This window comes from Phyllopteryx taeniolatus, chromosome 7 (assembly GCF_024500385.1).
Source record: "Phyllopteryx taeniolatus isolate TA_2022b chromosome 7, UOR_Ptae_1.2, whole genome shotgun sequence".
Lineage (NCBI taxonomy): Eukaryota > Metazoa > Chordata > Actinopteri > Syngnathiformes > Syngnathidae > Phyllopteryx > Phyllopteryx taeniolatus.
Genome location: NC_084508.1, coordinates 24,185,130 through 24,207,614, shown reverse-complemented (window position 1 = coordinate 24,207,614; position 22,485 = coordinate 24,185,130). Strand labels below are relative to the sequence as shown.

Sequence of the window (22,485 nt, the reverse complement as noted above, 5' to 3'; positions counted from 1 at the left end):
CAACATTTATTCACGCGCACAAGCCAATATTTACTGAAGCTTTAGAGCATGATTCGACAGAACATCGGCATGTTTACGTACAAACGTTAGTGCTCGCGCTAGCTTGATAGACTACATAACGTTGTGCTGCCTGGTTGCGAGCCGTGTTGTATTAAAAGTACGTGAACATACCTAAAGCCCTGTTTAAATGGACAGCCCAAAACGTGACACTGCACCTTTTTTCATCTTTTGGTTCTATTTTCCCCAAAATTCCCACAAAGATCCATTGTTTGAAAACAAGTTGTTGTCGCCATGGTAATGGTTGTTTCCAGTTGTGGTGAAAGGTGACACGTTTTCTGATCACGCCATCTTAATAGTGTTTGAGTTGAAAAGTTAAAGCCCGATGATCGTAAAATACGGTGGTGTCAGAATACATGTCGTGTAGTGTTGCGACTATCTGACCAAGATAAGGCAAGATTCTATGGCAGTAGTCTAACAGTGCAATGGTGAAAGACCAAATTTGTAATAAGTTAGGTGCGATAGTGATATTGAAATTTATAGCAACAAGTGTGTCTGTACACACATGACACAAAAAGCACCAATTTTATCGTAATCAAGTGTTTTTTTAATTACGTAGTCCTATTTGGTTTCTTTTCACTACTTGCATTCCATTGTCAACAGAGAAATAATTACTCTGTGTCAACCAATCAATGCACAGCGGCAAATTTGGCCAACTACAAAAGCAAACCGTACCACAATATTGCAACCGACTTCCCTAAGCAAAGCAAATGTATTTATATAGCGCATTGCATACACTAGGTAACTCAATGTCCTTTACATGATTAAAAACATTTCAAAACAAAGGGAAAAAAACAACTTAAACATTTAAAACAAAGAGGGAAAAAAAATTGTACAATTAAAACGGTGTACAGTGCAAGAAATATTTTAAAGTGGAAATGCTCTAAAAAGCATGAGAAAAAAGAAGAGTTTTTAACTTGGACTTAAAAACATTCACACTTAGGGCGGACGTCCCTTCTGTTGGCAACTTATTCCATTTGTGTGCAACATAATAGCTAAATGCTGCGTCACCATATTTGCTTTGGACTCTGTGCTCCACTATTTGACCTGAGTCTGTCGATCTCAGAGCCCTTCTGGGTTTATATTCCATTAGAATTTCTTTCATGTATTCAGGACCTAAACCATTTATTGATTTATAGACTAGTAGCAGAACTTTAAAATCAATTCAAAAGCGGACTGGGAGCCAGTGTAAAGACTTTAGAATTGGAGTAATATGCTCTGACTTCTGTTTTCTGGTCAGAACCTAAGCTGCAGCTGTTTAATGCTCATTTGGGGGAGTCCAGTCAGAAGACTATTACAATAGTCAAGTGTACTTGAGATAAAAGCATGGATGAGCTTCTCCTGGTCTGCTTGGGACATGCAAGCCTAGACTCTGGATATGTTCTTCAGATGGTAGACTGATATGACTGTTGAAAGTCAGGTCGGAATCTAACAGTACACCAAGGTTTCGGAATTTCGGGTTTTTAAAGAGAGTGACTCCAGGTATTTACTAACAGCAATCATCTTTTCTTTATTGACGAAAAAACTATGATCTCAGTTTTGTTCTGGTTTAATTGAAGAAAATTTGGGCTCATACATCTGTTTTAGACAGTGACACAGCACCTCAATTGGACTATAGTCATCTGGAGACATTGCTAGATATAACTGTGTTATATCTACGTATATCAAAGAAAGCGTGTTTAAAAAGTGTGATGATACAGGTGAGAGATTTTGGGACTCTTCATAATCGAAATGCAGAAAAATGCTAACACTAACAAACTGAACTAAAGCTTACTGCAGGCAAAAAGTATTTTGTTTCACTGTCAAACCACGATTAGGTGGATGCTATTTGATCTGTTCGATATGGTCTTGTGGGATCAGTTCCTATTAAGTAAACTATTGGGGTTATCTATACCACTCTGTGTTTTCCCGTTGTCTTTAACATCTATTCCAAGGTTCAACCTGAACCAATAAAATAGTGAGTGAGTCATAGTTTTAAAAACAAGTGTTAATCACTTATCACCTCTTTTCCTCATTGCTTATTTTGTTTGACAGCTTGTCTCTCTCTTCCTCTGCCTGCACCAGTCCTTCCATTCTTTCTTTCGGCAGAAGCAGAAAGTAGAGAGAGGGAGTCGGGCCAAAGTCACCAGTGTGATTTGGTTTAGGCCTCACTCACTTTTGGCGAGCCAGCTGAAGGCATGGGCATGTTGCTCTTTTCTACCCGCTTCAATCTGCCACAGCCTGGCCCTGTGCCACAGCTGCAACGGGACCCAGCATTTGTATATAAATAGGCAAGGGCAGCTCCACTTGCCATGCTCCCCAATAGCAGGCCCGACCAGTGGAGGAACAGGTGCTCCAACTCACAGACTCACTTTCACCCTGCTCACTCCTCCCTGCATCTTGCAATTTCCTCAAAAGTACAGCTCAATCACAATACACATGCCACATCACTTACTTTTATTGAAAAGCATTCCATTTTGTCATGGATTTGCATAAAGGCATGAATTTCACCTATGCCAGCAGAGAACATATTTTCCTTGCCTGTCTTCAAGGTTGGTTTCAATGAAGGTGTTGAATTTGGGGCTGATCCAAATTAGGATTGCATCCTTGGCAGCGGTCCAGAACTACTTAGTGCCATTCTATTCTTTATTTTCCTTTTGTGGAACAAATTTCCTCTACCCAACCAACCATCGTACGCCCCTGGAATCTATTTAATTATTTTGGTCCTCAGTTCTTTGTTTTGGAAGTGCAAGTTGGTACATGTTGATCAAAATGCCTCTCATGCAATTTCTTAGCATCAGTTTTCACTGTGGAAGCCACTGGTTGGCATTGATCGCATAAGGAGCTTGTTTAACGTCTGAAGACTTTCCACAGCTATATTAACAAACAAATGCATTTTCCTGTGGTGGGCCTCTTGGAACCGCTGCTACATATTCTTTCTCCTAGTGTTAGTTCAGCAACTCGCTGTGGGTGAATCTATAATCAGCAGATCACCTCGTGAGACAACATGCGGCCAAGATGTCAGGGAGAGGAAACTTGTCACAGTCCAGAGTTAGAAAGCCACCTGGTTTCATGCTACACAGGTCTGGTTTCACACTAAGCTAACATGTTGCCCTTTGCTTCACTGAGTGGCAGAGGCGAGCTTGGGCCACAGAAAGCTCCAATCTCACCCTCTAAAACTGCCCAGATCTGCTTTCTCTGTGCCAGTCAGATACTGTTGGTTGATAGAGATTAAATTCTCAGTGGGGTGTACAAGTTTAAAAATAAGAGAAGAATCTGCCTGAAATTCCAGCTACACCTTGCTCAGCTGCAGCGAAGGGGGATCATTTAATTAATCCAAAGAACATACAAGCAAACGTAAGATGCTGTATACACCTTTAGATGCTATGAATCTAAATACAGGTTTGATTTTAGTTTGGGTTGGCACAGCATGCTCGGAATATTCATTCTCATCACAACCAGGCTATTTGTGTAAATGTTAATTTATTAGATTATGGAAATTGCAAATTTACCTGCACATGCAGCAAAGACTCTCCATCTCTAACACTCACAACCAAGGCTAAAGTTGTCTTCCCCGAATACAAAGCCCATCTGTTATTTGAGATTTATCACCTCAACATACTTCCTTCACTACAATTGCTCAACTACTTTCCTATTTGGACAGGGCTTTGGCAGCATATTGTGGCATTTTAGCTGTTTCAGAAAGACCACCAAAACTGTGAATAGGTGGGAGTAGGTTTTTACAGAAAAACTGTGAAACACAAATACGGGGGATTAATGTATACATTAGAATGTTTCAAGAGAGCTCTTTATTTTTTTTTTTAAATCTCCTTTTATATAATTACTGCCAAGCATTTCATTTATTTCACCATTTCATGCATTTCACCATCTACACCTCCCTCTTCATCCTCATTCATTGCTCTCAATCATTGCTGTTACCAAATTTTTCCCTGAGTTACTCATCGGCGCAGCGACCGCGGTCTTTGGGGCATGGAGACGGAGGCGGCGCCACAGAGCGAAGCGAGCCGGCATCCAAGTGAAGCTCCGCAAAAGAGGATACAGATTGCCATTTCCGTCGATCCACCTCGCGAATCTTCGCTCCCGACCCAACAAAATGGGGACTTGGCTTTGTGAGGCTCTACCCAATGGCGCCGTCATGCTTCCTGGCTTCCATCTTCACCAGGCAGACATGGAATCATCGGGAAAAACAAAAGGTGGCGGGATATGCTTCTATATCAATGAAAAATGGTGTACGGACGTCACGGAGCTCAGCACACGCTGCAGTCCGCATTTAGAGTCGCTGTTTTTGAACTGTAACCCATTCTACTCGCCTCGTGAGTTCGCATCTTTCATTCTCGCTGGTGTCTACATTCCGCCTCAAGCTAACACGAACGCCGCACTGCTAATGCTTGCCGAACAAGTAAACAAAATTGAAAAAAAAACACCCGGACTCACCCCTGATTATTCCCGGGGACTTTAACAAAGCTAAACTCAACCACAAACTCCCTAAATACAAGCAGCACATCGACTGTCCCACTAGGGAAAATAACATTTTAGACAACTGCTGTACGACGCTAAATAACACATACCGTGCTATACCTCGCACAGCACTGGGCTCGTCTGATCACTGCTTAATTCACTTAATACCGACATACAGGCAAGAACTTAAATGCGTGAAGCCTACAGTGAAAACTGTGAAAAAGTGGACCAATGAAGCAAAGATAGAACTTCAAAGCTGTTTAGACTGTACAGACTGGAGTGTCTTTGAAAATTCAGCTGGCAGCCTGGATGAATATACGGACACTGTCACAACCTATATTAGTTTCTGTGAAGATGTGTGTGTACCAACAAAGTCATTTCGCACATTCAATAACAACAAGCCGTGGTTCACTGCCAAACTTAAGCAACATCGGCAAGCTGAGGAGGACGCATATCAGAGCGGGGATAGGGCCCTGTATAATCGAGCTAGAAACCAGCTGACTAAAGAAATTAACATTGCAAAGAGAAATGATGCAGCAAAGTTGGAAAAACAGTTTAGCGCTAACGACTCTAAATCAGTCTGGCATGCGTTCCAATCGCTGACCAATTACAAGCGACGATCATCCCAAGCTGAGAACAATAGCACACTAGCCAATGACTTGAACACCTTCTACTGCAGATTTGAATAGGACACTTTCACACCCCACACCCACCCAGCCACACCACCGATCACAATCACACCTCTGACTTCTGCGTTAACCATACACAAACAGGATGTGAGACGCATCTTCAAATAACAAGAGATTAACAAAGCGGCAGGCCCAGACCATGTGTCCCCATCCTGCCTCAGAGTCTGCGCGGACCAGCTCGCTCCAGTCTTCACACAGATCTTCAATAGATCTCTGGAACTGTGGGAAGTACCATACTGTTTCAAACGCTCTACCATCATTCCAGTCCCCAAGAAACCGACAATCTCGGGTCTACTTGGCAAATAAAGATGATTCTGATTCTGATTCTGGCCTGTCGCCTTGACATCTGTGGTCATGAAGTCCTTTGAACGTCTCGTGCTGGACCACCTCAAGAACGTCACAGGTCCCTTGCTGGACCCCCGCAGTGTGCCTATCGAGCGAACAGGTCTGTGGATGATGCAGTCAACATTGGACTGCACTTCATCCTAGAACACCTCCACAGTGCAGGGACCTACACAAGGATCCTGTTCGTGGACTTCAGCTCAGCGTTCAACACCATCATCCATGAACTCCTTTCCTCCAAGCTTCTCCAACTCAGCGTCTCGCCTGCCATCTGCCAGTGGATTTACAGCTTTCTGACGGGCAGGACACAGCAGGTGAGGCTGGGGGAGACCACCTCATCCACACGCAGCATCAGCACTGGGGCACCCCAAGGTTGTGTCCTCTCTCCGCTCCTCTTCTTTCTCTACATGAACGACTGCACCTCAACGCACCCGGCTGTCAAACTCCTGAAGTTTGCAGATGACACCACTGTCATCGGCCTCATCAAAGACTGTGACGAGTCTGCATATCGACAGGAAGTGGAGCGACTGGAACTGTGGTGCGGCCGACACAACACAAGACTGTAGAGATGATCGTGGACTTCAGGAGGCATCCTTCGCCACAGCTGCCCCTCATGCTGTCCAGCTGCCTTGTGTCAACCATCGAGACCTTCAAGTTCCTGGGAATTACAGTCTCTCAGGACCTGAAGTGGTGGGCGATCAACATCAACTCTGTCCTCAAATAGGCCCAGGAGAGGATATATTTGTTTAACTGCTTATGTTGTTTTTATCAAGCGTTTATTTATTTATTTTTATGTTTTTAAATAAACATATAAAAACAATCCCAACTACTGTGCTGAATAGACTACGGACCTCCATCTTGATAAAAGCTGCGACGTTCACGGCGAAGTGCGCGTGTCACACGGCTGGCTGGCAGTTGACCAGAGCTCTTCAATTGGAATGATTTCAACCGGAATGACAAAAAACATTCAATGGAAACCAGGCTACTGTGTGGTTTGTCCGCTGAAGACACGAGCCCTTCACCTGTCAATCGAATATACATTGACGTTCGCTGTTGTTAACTACTGGCTGAATAATGTGTCCCACTGAGGTTATGCTGAATAAACAGTTAACATTCCAGTGTTTGTGTTAATTTGGGACTAACACAAAACAACTTGGAGAGGGGTTGACGTTTTAACCGACATTGCCGTGGTGGAGTGAGCTTTTTAGCTCCTTAACTCAAACTTGCTAGCTCGTAGGCTAGCATGTTAGGTCTCGAGTTGGCTCGTTCGCTCCCGGCCGGGCTAGCTAACACAACAAACAGTTAATTTTCCCTTAAGTGTCTCATTCAATCTATGCGCTGCACATGGAGCAAGGCTGTGGAGTACTGGATGGAGCCAACACCAACGGTTTTCCATGAGCCCACTAGCGGCTAATGACACATCCGTCCAACTCTGTCGGCTCACTGTGTGATCTGCACGCCGGCTCACCACAACAACAACAATTTATCGAGACCGGAAAAACTAGCGTGTCAATTTTATTTATTGAACAATAAGTCAATATCGTAATTGTGATTTGTCCTCCCACCTCTGGTCCATGTCTGATACTCTATCATACCTCAGAAGGCGGAAAAATGCTGGGTCAACTTTGACAGCGTTTACATCAGGGCTGTCAAACTAATTGTTGTCGCGGGCCACATTGTACTTATGGTTTCCCTCAGTGGGTCGTTATGACTGGGAAACGCTATAAATGTTTAATCTCCTCATATTATTATGTCACAAACATTGTTTGATGATAACTAGTTTTAAAACCAAAAGTCAAGGATAATAGTTTGTTTAACTGTTGATCAAGTAACTGTAAAAAGGGGTTTGGTAGCAAATATATATATATTTTTTAAATATATCGTCATTATTTATTCCATTTGACCATTTGAAATTTTGGTTCAGATTTGTTGAAGAATCAGGTGTAAAGTTGACCTGCACCCCGGGCCTTGATATTGACACCTGTGGTTTACATGTAATGTAATAAGTGCTTCTGACTGTTTTACATTTGAGATGCAATTCATTTTTGCCATTTCTGTCCAGTTGTCAGAAGGCAATCCCCCCCATCCTACTACCCCCTGTGAGGCTGTTTGTGTGCGCGCACATTGGCGGTCATGTAACAGTGATCCACAGTGGCTCTCTATTCATGCATGTGATCACCAACCGTCCTGTAGGTCCCTTACGTCATTCTGCGTTCCTGCCCGGGCTGAAGTTACAATTTCACCCCGCTCACTCCTATCACTTCTCTGGCTCTCCAGTGCCCCTCCTCTTTTCACCCCCTCTTCTCCTACTCTTTTGCCTGCCACCCATCTCCCCCACACCACTCAATGTCTCCCTATTTATACTCATTGCCTCTTCTGTGTCCCCCTCTTCCTAAACTAGCGATGAGAGAAGCACGTGGGCTATATTTGAGGTCACATGTTACATGAGTGTTTTCCCCACTCCTGTGTAAAGTAAAAGTCATTCTCCACAACAATACAGTTTTTATAGCCTTCTTCAAACTTCTTAGAATTGGAGTGTTAATACAAACACTTTGAGATTAGGAGGCAAAGCTTGGATGACGTGTGAAATAAATAAAAACATTTAGACAACTAACATTCCTCTAAAAATACATGCCCTAAGAAATTTTAGCAAATCAGAAACATGAACAAATTAATATCTGCAAAAGACGTGACAACAATTCTGACATAAGGAAAATGGGAATCATACACTGGGACAACAAGTGAAATGGCGTTACCAATGACATAAAAAATCCATTTTAATATAAAGTTGAGACACTAGGTTGATTGATTTCACTCCAGTCCTGTAAGTGGCGGTAGTGCAAATTACAAAGTGGGCACCAACTGCCCCTTCACTGCAGCGCCATCTGCTGGATCTTTTGGGTCACCTCTCCACTTGGCAGTTCATAGCAAATATTTTTTAGTTATGTGTTTTTCGTATGTTGGTTGGTTTAAACGTAACCTCTTTATCCCTTTCATTTATGGAAGTTGTAATTGACGTACAACGTCAAGGTAAATTTGAATCGCGTAAGGAATTGTCTAAAGTTATTGTATTATTGTCCCTTTCTCCTGTTATTAATAAACAAGACTCCTTTTATGATGCTGTACCTTGACGCCCCCCCCCCCAAAAATCTTGTCAGCTCCAAGATTTGCCACATGCACTATATTGCCAAACGTATTCGCTCACCTGCCTTGACTCACATATGAACTTACAGTAAGTGACTGTGCACCAATGCCCAAAGCAAGGACCATAAAGACATGGATGAGAGAGTTTGGTGTGGATGAACTTGACTGGCCTGCACAGAGTTCTGACCTCAACCTGATACAACAGAACCAGACCTTCTCATCCAACATCACTGTGTTACCTCACAAATGTGCTGAGTATGGTCAGAAATTCCCTACACACACTCCTGAGCCTTGGGGAAAGACTTTTCAGAAAGGTTAAAGCAGTTATAGCTGTAAAAGGTGGACCAATGTCATATTAAACCCCATTGATTAAGAAGGGGATGTCACTTCAGATCATATCTGAGTCAAGAGAGGTGAGTGAATACTTTTGGCAATATAGTGTATTTCTTTAATGCATTGAGATGAAAATGCATACAGGTGGGAAAGATTATGTTTGTCTTCCTGGTGTGTCTGCAGATGTTGTGCAATACAGTTTGTTTTTGTGTTGCACTGGTATCCAGTTAGCAGCTGCAGTTTGACAATGAGTGCTTGGCCTGAAGGCCTGTTTGATGTGTCCAGGTGATAAGATAGGAGGCGCACCAAGTTATAAGGTTGGTATTATCCCCTGCTGCAGAGAAGCGTTTTTTTTTTTTTGCGTCTTTTGGTTCCTGTTACAGTATGCCTCTGCCGATGTAGGTAGGGCCTATAGTCTTTGGAACTACATATAAATATCTGATGGGCAAAGGTGTGTAAAAGAACTCCCACTCTACACACTAAATATTAGTCTGATAAAAGTAGAAGCACTGCTTCAACTCCTTAAGTAAAGTAAAAAAGTGAAATTTTGAGTTAAAAATGAATTTTTAACTGTCAATTATATACATTCCTTAATGCTGGAATTCACCATTACAACAAAGCCTTAGTCGTTTCTTGTCCAGCCTCCTCCTCCCCCACATGCTTTCTCCTTTCTCTAAGCTTGTTTATACTCGCGCTGACGTTACTGCGGCTATCCCACACGTAGTTTATCTTTATACTCGAGCGTAACCCACGCGTGCTGTTTTGAAAGTGTGCTGCAGTTCTCCTCCAAGTCGGGGGTGTCGCTACGGCTGGTATTGGATAGGACACCACTGGGTGGAGTTTCCTCTGCATTTTTTTTTTTTCATTTCCGGTAGCCGCTTTTACTTTTCTTTCAGTAACAAGGAACAAAGCAACAACAATGCCTACCGCTAAATCTACTTAAGTACAGTACTGAAGTATACTGTATGTACTTCGTTACTTCCCACCACTGCTGATGTGTAGTGTAAAGCCTCAAGTGTCCTTTTTCACTTTTCAGATTTAGTGTAAAGCAATTAAATGTTTTTTTACTCATCTTGATTTGAGCCCGCGTCTCATCATATTGCATTGAGGCGTCGATGGAGGAACGGAAAAAAATGCGCAGCAGACACTGGGGTGTTGTGACTTCCACATTACTTTGAATCATTTGAGTTTTACCTATATTACTTTATCCGACCATTTTCTACACCGCTTATCCTCACTAGGGTCGTGGGTATGCTGGAGCCTATCCCAGCTAACTGCGGGTGCGAGGCGGGGTACACCCTGAACTGGTTGCCAGCCAATCGCAGGTTCACACTCACATTAAAACCGACGGGCAATTTGGAGTCTTCAATCAACCTACCATGCATGTTTTTGGGATGTGGGAGGACACCGGAGTACCCGGAGAAAACCCACGCAGGCACAGGGAGAACATGCAAACTCCACACAGGTGAGGCCGGATTTGAACCCAGGTCCTCAGAATTGTGAGGCAAATTATCTAACCAGTCGGCCACCATGCCGCCTATATTGCTTCAATCCCCGGCCCCGCCTGTGTGGAGTTTGCATGTTCTCCCCGTGCCTGCGTGGGTTTTCTCCAGGCACTCCGGTTTCCTCCCACATCCCAAAAACATGCATGGATTGGAGACTTTAAAATTGTCCGTAGGTGTGAATGTGAGTGCGAATGGTTGTTTGTTTGTATGTGCCCCGCGATTGGCTGGCAACCAGTTGAGGGTGTACCCCGCCTCCTGCCCGATGATAGCTGTGATAGGCTCCAGCACGCCGGCGACCTTAGTGAGGAGAAGCGGCTCAGAAAATGGATGGATGGATGGATGCACTCAGACAAAATGCAAGTCTGAAATGACTCGCTGCAAATGCCAGCATGCTGTTGTAGTAAACAACCTGGTTTAATTTGACAGTCAAGTGATTACAGGCTTTACTGGCTGCAATCCATTTAGAAGTCTCTTAAACCATTCCATTTATATGCCGCTGGTCAAGGTTTGTACTTGGACTGTTGACATGTTTGTTTCACTAACCATTAACAGATAGGGAAGTTAATGGGTAGCTTCATTAGGACGAATAATAATGTAAGCCACAACTTTTTTTTCTCCAGCAGTTGGGTTTTGACTCTATTTTTATGTATTTCATGATTGATTTCCAAGTGTAAACATGGTAGAAGAAGCAAGCAGTGGGATTTTCAAGTCGGATGATAGTTTCCTTGATCAGCTATAGGGAAAATTACTAATCATTTAATTGTTTAATAAAATGTTATTTTTACATCGGAGAAAATACTATACATGATGTGTTTTTCGGCATAGATATAGTTGTTTCAAGATTGAGCTGCACAATTAATGGAATTATAATCGTGATCGCGATTTTGGCTGCCACGATTAAATGAGCCTGATTGTCGGCAATTTTTTTTACATTTAAATTGCGGGCACTGCTGCATAATGAAAAGTGCTTCATTTGTAGCAGTGCCCGCAACCTAGTCAGCCAGCCTCCAGGGAGCGAATATATGGTTAAGGTTTTATTAAGGGCCAGCACCGTGCTCAGTAGCCAATATCAAAATAAAAGCTTGGCATTCATGTCCAATGTAGAAATATAGGAAGCTTTTATTTTAATCAATGCCATTGACGGCTGTTGAATTCAAATATCCATGTTAACATAGAGGCTTGGCATTGAATGAGTTAAGGTTAGCCCTCTCAGCACTTTGGCGGAGAGGCGGTGTGTCACGGTTAGACACTATTAACAATCGACAATCGTTGTAGCGGCTGCCTTAACTTCAACTTTTTGGCTGGTCTGACCGCAGTAAAAAAACAAAACAAAAAAAACCCACCAGAAGTAAATAGAGAGGGGAAATCATAACTGTCGGGTTCTTTGCAGTTTGTGACCGTGCACAACTGACTGATGGTCAAGCAGGACAACAGAGATGTACCCATCCTTGACAATTCACAATATTGACAGGGATTTTCAAATGAAAAGTCTTACTTACAGCCTAATGTTATTGTGTTTTATACATTAATTGCATTTGCTTCCATTAAGTTGCAATGTGTTATTGCACTTTGTAAAAGCATATTTATTCAGTTTGCCCTTGGTAAAGTAGAATTTTTTTGGGGGGGTACAGTTCATTTTTATTATCTATCATTTAGTCTGATTTAAAGATTAATTTTGCACTGAAAATTGTAACGCTTTTGTTGACAAGTAGTGCAATAAAAATAAAGATTTTTTTCCCTTAATCGTGATTAATAATCGGGATTGCAATATTGATCAAAATAATTGTGATTATTATTTTGGCCATAATCATGCAGCCCTATTTCAAGAATTGTTTTTTTTAAATCCATTACGGTTGTAACGATACGCCAAGGTCACAATTCGTATTTTGATTTTTGACACATGTTTCGAGACACGATTAGATTTTTTTAGGGGAGGAGGGGCGGGTAAGAAAAAAAAATGAGATTTGTAGTGTGACTATGACATGATAAATGTTATTTAGAACATTTATACAGACTTCGGTCTGTGCTGTAAACCAGGAATTAAATGACAAAATATGTAAAACACATGAACTTTTCTCGAACAAAATAGCTACTGTTTAAAAAATACTCTGAGCCAAACTACATCGTGGTGTTAAAAACCTGCTGTATGTTCCATAAACTGAAACAATGTAAACATTGAGGTAACAAACTTCCTATCTGTTTCAAACCAGAAATTAAATATGTACAAAAAAAACCCCAAAAACTCTCCCCAGGAGTTGCCACACCGTCCCCAGCGCTCTCTGTACAGCGAGATTAATGGTAGAAAACAACAAATATTTAGCATTTAGGAAATAATTTTGGTAATCCTAATTGACCTACAGCAGGAAAATCGTAGTCTGATTTCATGTCAGACAGTCAGAGGGAAAAATGACTGTATTTGCTCTTCCTGCTGTGTGCACCTTGGGCTCTTAGGGGCAGTGTGGTGCGATGCATGCATGGAGCTACACGTTTACAGTGCGCGTGAAGGAGGACGCTAAAGGCATGCCCCCAGTAGGTATATAGCGCCGGGATGTGCACTGTGCAAAACAACATCGGTTTGGCTAAGGACCCCCGAAAATGGCACATAGGAAGAGAGACGCTTACAAAGCACAGTTTAAACTGCAAGCTGTCAGTTACGCGGAGGAACATGGGAATCGAGCAGCCGCGACAGAATTAAAGATCAACGAATCCAAGATTCGCAAGTGGAGGAAGCAGGAAAACAAGCTTCGCCAAGCAAGAAGACTAAGTTGAGTTTCCGCGGAAACAAGGGGAGGTGGATTAATGGATTAATGATCAAAGAACAGCCGGGAGAAGTGTCTCTACAGTCAGCATTCGACTGAGGGCAATAACGCTTGCAGAAGAAATGAAAATCGAACATTTTCAAGAAGGTCTGTCTTGGTGCTTTCGTTTTATGAAACGGTGCCATCTATCCATCCGGGCAAGGACTACTGTGGCGCAGCAACCTCCGGCGGATTACGAGGAAAAGCTGGCCATCTTCCGCTCCTACTGCAGTAAAAAGATTGCCGACAAACACATCCAGCCCAACCACATCACCAACATGGACGAGGTGTCGCTCACTTTCGCTCACTTTCGACATCCGAGTGAACCACACTGACAAGAAGAAGAGGACCACCACGGTAGCGATACGCACAATAGGGCACGACAAGTCGGCTTTTACGGTTGTGTTTGGTTGCCATGGTAATGGACAGAAACTGCCACCTATGGGGATTTTTAAGAGGAAGACGCTGCCTAAAGAAAAGTTTCCAGCTGAAGTCATCGTTAAGGCCAATCAAAAGGAGAGGAGGAGAAAATGAGAGCGTGGCTGAGTGAGGTGTACGTAAAGAGACCGAATGTTTTTTCCACACGTCACTGTTGATCTCTGACTCCATGCGCTCCCATCTCACAGCCGCTGTGAAAAACCAAGTGCAACTAAGACTGGGAGGCAACGCCGGGCGAGTTACGCCACCATATGTGAATGGATTGTGGATGCTTGGCCTAAGGTATCTGCTTTGACTGTTGTCCGAGCTTTCGCGAAAGCCGGCATCATTGCTGAACAGCCCCCGGCAACGAGACTGAATCTGACAATGACGAGAGGGAACCCGGCGTGTTTGTTGGAGAGCTTGCCCAGATGTTCATTTCGGATTCAGAAGCTGAGGACTTTGATTGATTTGTGGATGAGGATTGATAAAAAAATACCGTGAGTACATTGTTAAATACTTCAATAAAGTACAACAGAACTCACTTTTTACATTGTTAAATACTTCAATAAAGTACAATCGAACTCAGTTTTGCACCCGCTGCCTTTTTAAAAACATATGCTAGCGTATGTTTTAGTGTGCATGCATGCTACCGTATGTTTTAAGATAGCGTATGTTTTGCCATGCTGCCTTGGGCGGTTGACCATATTGCCCATATCAGAAACCGCCCGTGTGAAGTGGAGGCACACAGTTGAAAGGGCGTTTTGCGGTTCTGCCATTTCAAAGACGACATGGCTTCGTGTATTGGAAAACTGTAATTTTCTGTTTTGATACAAAAGCGTTACAGCCCTATAATCCATGTTTTATAAAACGAACAAATACCATATATTTACTGGTTGCAACAAGGTAGCGCACTCCATTTTGCCTCAATTTGTTCACGAGACGATGAAGCAACAATTACTTGTATACAGGTCAAGGAGTCCACAAATCAGATTTTTTTAACAATCAATTGCCCATCTCTATTATTTATACAACCTGTACAATGTTTAGATACTTGTCAGTTCTTTGTGTAATCTTCCAGTCCAAATGAGTGTTTAATGTGGCCTTTTAATAGGGCATTGGCAGGAGGAAAAGTTATAGTACAAGTAGGCTTTACACGATCTGGATTTTTGGGGCCGATCAGCGAGTTAAAAAAAAAAAAAAAATAGATAACCGATCCGATCACAAGATGGAGCAATGTGTCTATTTAAATGACTTGTTCATTTACTGCATATGCAGTAACATACTATGTACTTTTAGAGCAGTTTGAATGACTAATATTGCAATAGTCCGGTGCAATGACCATTGTGCAAAGGGCTCCGAGACTTCAAAGAGTGTATGCAGTTTAAAGTGACGAGTAGCGCGATAATCTGGGACAATGTTGGTTGTGCAAATGTTGCAGATACTCCTCAATCAGTGTGCAAATGGAGCAGATGCTACTCTGGCATGAGTGGCCAGTATTGGTCAACAACATATGCAAATAGTGCAGCGTGGCAAAACTACTACAGTGAGTGCACGAGTAATATATAATTGGCCCCACAGAAATGTAAAAAAATTGTCAGCTTGTTTTAATGGAATTGTAGGTTAGGTGTTTAAGAAGTTCATCGCAAGAGGGAAAAAGCTGTTGGAATGTCTGCTAGTTCTAGTTTGCATTGATCGGTAGCGCCTACCTGAGGGAAGGAGCTGGAAGAGTTGGTGACCGGGATGTGGAGGGTCCGAGAGGATTTTGCACGCTCTTGTCTTAGTTCTGGCAGCGTGCAAGTCCTCAAGGATGGGTAGGGGGGTATCGACAATCCTTTCAGCAGTTTTGATTGTCCGTTGCAGTTGGAGTTTGTCCTTTTTTGTAGCAGCACCAAACCAGACTGGGATGGAAGAACACAGGACTGATTCGATGACCGCTGTTTAGAACTGCCTCAGCAGCTCCTGTGGCAGGCCGTGCTTTCTCAGAAGCCGCAGGAATTACATCCTCTGCTGGGCCTTTTTGAGGACGGAGTTGATGTTGGTCGCCCACTTCAGGTCCTGAGAGACTGTAATTCCCAGGAACTTGAAGGTCTTGACGGTTGACACAAGGCAGCTGGACAACGTGAGGGGCAGCTGTGGCGAAGGATGCCTCCTGAAGTCCACTATCATCTCTACAGTCCTGAGCGTGTTCAGCTCCAGGTTGTGTCGGCCGCACCACAGCTCCAGCCGCTCCACTTCCTGTCGATATGCAGACTCGTCACCGTCCTTGATGAGACCGATGACAGTGGTGTCATCTGCAAACTTCAGGAGTTTGACAGTCGGGTTCACTGAGGTGCAGTCGTTCGTGTAGAGAGAGAAGAGCAGCGGAGAGAGGACACAACCTTGGGGCGCCCCAGTGCTGATGCTGCGTGTGGATGAGGTGGCCTCCCCCAGCCTCACCTGCTGTGTCCTGCCCGTCAGAAAGCTGTAAATCCACTGGCAGATGGCAGGTGAGACGCTGAGCTGGAGAAGCTTGGAGGAAAGGAGTTCAGGGATGATGGTGTTGAACGCTGAACTGAAATCCACGAACAGGATCCTCGCGTAGTTCCCTGCACTGTCGAGGTGTTCAAGGATGAAGTGCAGTCCCATGTTGACTGCATCATCCGCAGACCTGTTCGCTCGGTAGGCAAACTGCAGGGGGTCCAGCAGGGGACCTGTGACGCTCTTGAGGTGGTCCAGCACGAGACGTTCAAAGGACTTCATGACCACAGATGTCAAGGCTACAGGCCTGTAGTCATTTAGACCCGAGATTGCAGGTTTCTTGGGGACTGGAATGTTGTCATGGCCATGGTAACGAGTGTATCCGGCGTTTGAGTTGACAAGATAAAGCCCAGTGATCGTAAAAGACAGGATGCGGTGGTATCGGAATAGATTTTATTGCAGTAGTCTGACATAGTACAATTGTGAAAGACCAAATTTGTCCTGTTGTCTATAGATATTTACAGTACTTCGTCAAAAGACACGCGACAAGGCTAAAAATAAACCAGCCTTTGAATTCAAATATACTGTACATGATGGCGACGCGGAGTAAATGTGTTTTGCGGAGCGTCATTGATCGGATCGGTGAATTATGACATTAAAGCCGATCAGCATAAAATGCTAATTATCTGCCGAGACCGATCAGGCTGATCAGATCGGTGTAAAGTCTAAGTACAAGTATGTTGACAGCAGATTCTCTATGTACATTTACACACCCCTCACTTGCACACTCATTTCAAACATCATCAAATGGCACATAAGCAAATACCACTCATTTTTTGGTGCAGTGACCGAAACTGATGTAGTTTGGGTAGGTGTTCATACAATGATAACCACAAACAAGGGCCACAGTTAAAATTTAAAAAAAAACAAAAAAAAAACATTTTAAATAAAAACATCCGAATCATCTGTCGTGATAGACTCTTGGTGTTTTCTTTTAAATATAGCCTTCTTGTTGTTGAAAGTCGTAGCTTCCCCCCTTCTCAAAGATCTCCAACAATGCTTGTTTTACTGCATGAAAAAATAAGTGTTCACTTCACAGAATAAAATACTTTGTGGGTTTACTGTATGTTATTGAAATAACCGTTTAAATTACTGTATTTTTGCGATCATAAGGCGTACCGTATTAAAAGGCGCAGTCTCAGTTACGGGGTCTATTTCTGCATTTAACACATACATAAGGTGCACCGTATTATTGGGCGCAGGCATGGCAAAACATACGCTAGATTAAAACATACGGTAGCATGCATGCAGGCTAAAACATACGCTAGCATGAATGCTAGCGTATGTTTTTAAAAAGGCAACGGGAGCACAACTGAGTTCGGTTGTACTTTATTGAAGTATTTAACAATGTACTCACGTTATTTTTTGATCAATCCTCATCCACAAATCCATCAAAGTCCTCATCTTCTGTATCCGAAATGAACAGCTGGGCAAGTTCTCCATCAAACATGCCGGGTTCCCTCTCGTCATTGTCTGAGTCGGTCTCGGTGCTGGGGGGCTGTTCAGCAATGATGCAGGCGTTTTCCTGCTTCCTCCACTTGCGAACCATGGATTCGTTGATCTTGAATTCTCTCGCGGCTGCTCGATTCCCATGTTCTTCCGCGTAACTGATAGCTTGCATTTTAAACTGTGCTTCGTAGGCGTGTCTCTTCGTAGGTGCCATTTTCGGGGGTCATTAGCCAAACCGATGTTGTTTTGCACAATGCACATACTGGCACCAAATACCTACTGGGGGCGTGCCTTTAGTGTCCTCTTTCACGCGCACCCTTTTCCCTTTAAGGTCCGCGTGCTGTCCTCAGTCACGTCCGCCTTTCCTCTATATAAGCGTTTGGCAGGAAATGCTCCCAGTCAGTCAAGCGGAGCGCTCATCAAAGTCACACAACAACATTTACAGATTTTGGAACTCGGTGCGCGGCACGGTGGCCGACTGGTTAGAGCGTCAGCCTCACAGTTCTGAGGACCCGGGTTCAATCCCCGTCCCCACCTGTGTGGAGTTTGCATGTTCTCCCCGTGCCTGCGTGGGTTTTCTCCGGGCACTCCGGTTTCCTCCCACTTCCCAAAAACATGCATTAATTGGAGACTCTAAATTGCCCGTAGGCATGACTGTGAGTGCGAATGGTTGTTTGTTTCTATGTGCCCTGCGATTGGCTGGCAACCAGTTCAGGGTGTACCCCGCCTCCTGCCCGATGACAGCTGGGATAGGCTCCAGCACGCCCGCGACCCTAGTGAGGAGAAGCGGCGCAGAAAATGGATGGATGGAACTCGGTGCACACATAAGGCGCGCCGCATTATAAGGCGCAATGTCCATTTTGGAGAAAATTTAAGACTTTTAAGTGCGCCTTAGGGTCGTGAAAATACGGTATTTGCTTTTTCTTTCTTGGCGGCCTGGTACCAAATTATCCACGGGCTGGTACTGGTGCCCAGCGGAGATACCAACTATACAGTAATATCTTAGGTCAGGACTAGAGACTCAAATTGTTCCATGTGTGTATAGTTCCATGGCTGGGAATCCTACAATTATTTTTTTTCATTTTTCCTTCAGATATTGAATGAATTGTGTGAAGCCATTGCTGCATACTGCTCACTTCCATACATGTCCTTAACCGCCAACTAATGAATTTGCCGCTCCTCTAATGCGAGTGAAACAAATGTGGGTTTGTGTGTCTGTGTGAGTACACTATAGCTGAAAGAAAGTATGAATAAGCGTGGATCAGCATTCAGCTTATGGGCTATGCTTCTGTTGACCCGCTCATGTCTGTGTCAATCAGATCAGAGTCGTGTCATACAGTCTTTCCCTCTCAGGAGAAAATCTGCGCCAAAGAAATGCTCACAAAATGAGAGCTGGTAGTGAGTGGAAATGCTTCATGGCTCTGCTCTACTTAATTCAACAGCACTTGAGGTTTCATAGCTTAATTTGCGGGTAGAAGAAAATTCAGTTTATTTTTTATTTTTATCTTATTTTATTTTTTTCACATCTTGTTGTTTTATTAAACTTGCAAATTGAAGTGGATTTATACTTATCTGTCATCAGAAGTTAAGCGAATTCATATTGTTCTATTCAGAATTTAAAAATAAGTAAGTAACATAATAGTTGTATTATATGCACTGCTGGAGTGCACTACTTGGCTACAACCAGCAGATGCACTGTTAGTTCATTCATTTATTCATTTTCCATCCCACTTATCCTCACTAAGGTCGCGGGCGTGCTGGAGCCTATCCCAGCTGACTCTGGGCGAGAGGAGGGATCCACCATGAACTGCTCGGCAGCCAATCGCTGGGCACACATAAACAAACAACCATTTGCACTCACATTCACACCGACGGGCAATTTAGGGTCTTCAATCAACCTACCATGCATGTTTTTGGGATGTGGGAGGACACCGGACTACCCGGAGAAAACCCACGCAGGCACGGGGAGAACATGCAAACTCCACACAGGCGAGGCCGGATTGGAACCCGGGTCCTCAGAACTGTGAGGCAGATGTGCTAACCAGTCACCCACCGTGCCACCTCTGTTAGTTCAGTCCCAACTAGTTTGTGGTCTAATGAAGAACACCATTTTCAATGTGAAGTTGAGCTTGAGCCATGGTGGTGGCACAACTCTGCCGGGTAGCACTATTCCTCTTACTTGCATTGAACAGTTCACCTACTCCCATCCCATTTAAATATTTGAAAAGAACAGCATGTCGTGACAATTAGCTAGTGAAGTCAACACAGTAAATGTTCGTTTGATCAAGAAAATTAATTTTATATTCCCATTCCCTAATATCATAATTTTTCGACGACAGTATATATTATAGTAAATTATGATTGCTGATTTAAGGATATTGGGTCTTTGGTTAGATGAAGGCATCTAAAGAGCTCCCTTTTGAACAGCCTAATATAAAAATCACATGGGAATAAAACAAGATAAATATTGAACCAGTTCTTGGATAAAGCAAATAAATATGAAAACTGTAACTTGTCACCTCTTTTCTTGCAGTTTGTCAAAGCAAAGACATCCGCAACAATGTGACCAATCTCCAGTCACTGGAGAACTGCACCATCATCGAGGGCCACTTGAAGATCCTGCTCATGTTCAAGACCAAGACCGAGGACTTTCGGGGCCTCAGCTACCCGAAACTGCAAGTGGTGACCGACTACATGCTGCTCTTCCGGGTCTACGGCATCGATTCCCTTACCGATCTCTTTCCGAACCTGACTGTGATCCGTGGCAACAACCTCTTCTTCAACTACGCCCTTGTGATTTACGAGATGCTGCAGCTGAAGGAGGTGGGCCTTCACAGCCTCATGAACATCACCAGGGGGGCTGTGAGGATTGAGAAGAACCCAGACCTCTGCTACCTGGCCACTCTTGACTGGTCGAAGATTCTGGACTCAGTGGAAGACAATTACATCGTGGAGAACAAGAATGAAAGGGAGTGTGGAGACGTGTGTCCTGGCACAGCCCAAGGTCAGACGGTCTGCCAACAGAACACCATCAACGGGCACTTCAGGGGACGATGCTGGTCCCAGAGCCACTGCCAGAGAAGTAAGTGCATTTGAAAAAACCATATATCCACGATATTCTTCCATGGGAGTTGAGTTTCTAAAGCGATAAACAGTACACAGCGCTTCAATTGAAGACTTACGTTTATATTAATTAGAATGGGTGTCCCAAACCTTTTCAGTACAAGACCTGAATTAAAGATCTGTTTTCTCTCTGGGACCATAATTTGCTAAAATAATCATTTACTGGGCACGGTGGACGACTGGTTAGCACAACCGCCTCACATTTCTGAGGAACAGGGTTCAAATCACGGCCCCGCCTGTGTGGAGTTTGCATGTTCTCCCCATGCCTGTGTTGGTTTTCTCCGGGTACTCCGGTTTCCTCCCACGTCCAAAAAACATGCATGGTAGGTTGATTGAAGTTTCTAAATTGCCCTTAGTTGTGAATGTGTGTGTGAATGGTTGTTTATTTATATGTGCCCTGCGATTGGCTGGCGTCCAGTTCGGGTGTACCCCGCCTCTGCCCAATGATAGCTGGGATAGGCTCCAGCACGCCCACGACCCTAGTGAGGATAAGCGAAACAGAAGATGAATGAATGAATGAATCATATACTGGCGGCACAGTGGGTGACTGGTTAGCACAACTGCCACACAGTTCTGAGGACCCAGGTTCAAATCCGGCCTTGCCTGTGTGGAGTTTGCATGTTCTCCACGTGCCTGTGTGGGCTTTCGCCGGGTACTAGGGTTCCTCCCACATTCCAAAAGCATGTGCCCTGTGATTGGCTGGCGACCAGTTCAGGGTGTACCCCACCTCTCGCCCAGAGTCAGCTGAGATAGGCGCCAGCATGCACAGAACCCTAGTCAGGATAAGCGGCACGGAAAATTGATGGATGGACATCATATGCTACAAAAGATTACAAAGAATGTGAATCCAAAAGTCCAAAAATTAAATGTCTGCTTGATAATCAACTGTATTTTATTTTTGACAATTGGCAAACCTAAACAAATTAACCTGTGTACATTTTGGATCCCAGCCCAAAGTTTGGGAAACTCTGTACTAGAGGATAAATCACAATTTCGCCCCTCCTCATCTGTGTTATTGGTTGCCAAAGGAGTCCAATGAGACGCGTCAGTGGTTCCTCTTGGAGAGCAACTGAAGCAATTGATTTGTTTGATTTCAGCTTCATTTGGCAGGTGGGGGGATTATTCCTTATATCCACAGCCAAGGAACTGTGGACATGCAAGGCCCTCTGATTAGCATTCATTGACTGGAGCATATGTGTCAGAGGAAGTGATTCATAATTATAGGCTGGCCATCTTCTTGAAGTCCGAAATGACTGGGGCGTTAATGTTGAGTCAGGGAACTGCGCAGTCCAAGGTCGGCATTATGGGAGAAAAGTACAACGGGAAGGAGAAGGTGCACAGACAGGATTAAACAGTACAGTACACATTTGTTGGTATTTTCTTTTCTGCCTTTATTCAAAAAAAATTAAATAAATCTGGCTTTGCTCTGCAATGCTGCCAAGTCCGGCTGGCCAGTCTTCCAGTCAGTCTTTGCTCTCCTACCATAAACACAGAGAATGGCGTCTATTGTAAGACACACAGAGAGAATGCTTATTATTTTTTGAGAGCGATTATAGCTTGTTGTTTTTCTTCCCGTCCGCCTCTGTGTCTGACGGAGAGGCTAGTGTTCAAAGCGTAACGACCGCGACCGTGTTTATACTTGAACTTCAA

The 22,485-nt window shown here is 43.7% G+C and overlaps 1 protein-coding gene across 1 annotated transcript in view; it reads left to right on the top strand.

Annotated features, from left to right (window-relative positions):
* Nucleotides 1–22,485, top strand: part of insrb (insulin receptor b) — a 123,929-nt gene that overhangs the window by 26,014 nt on the left and 75,430 nt on the right. Inside the window, exon 2 of the mRNA XM_061780443.1 lies at nucleotides 20,246–20,794. Coding sequence (XP_061636427.1) covers nucleotides 20,246–20,794 — 549 coding nt within the window. The remainder of the gene's footprint in view (nucleotides 1–20,245; nucleotides 20,795–22,485) is intronic.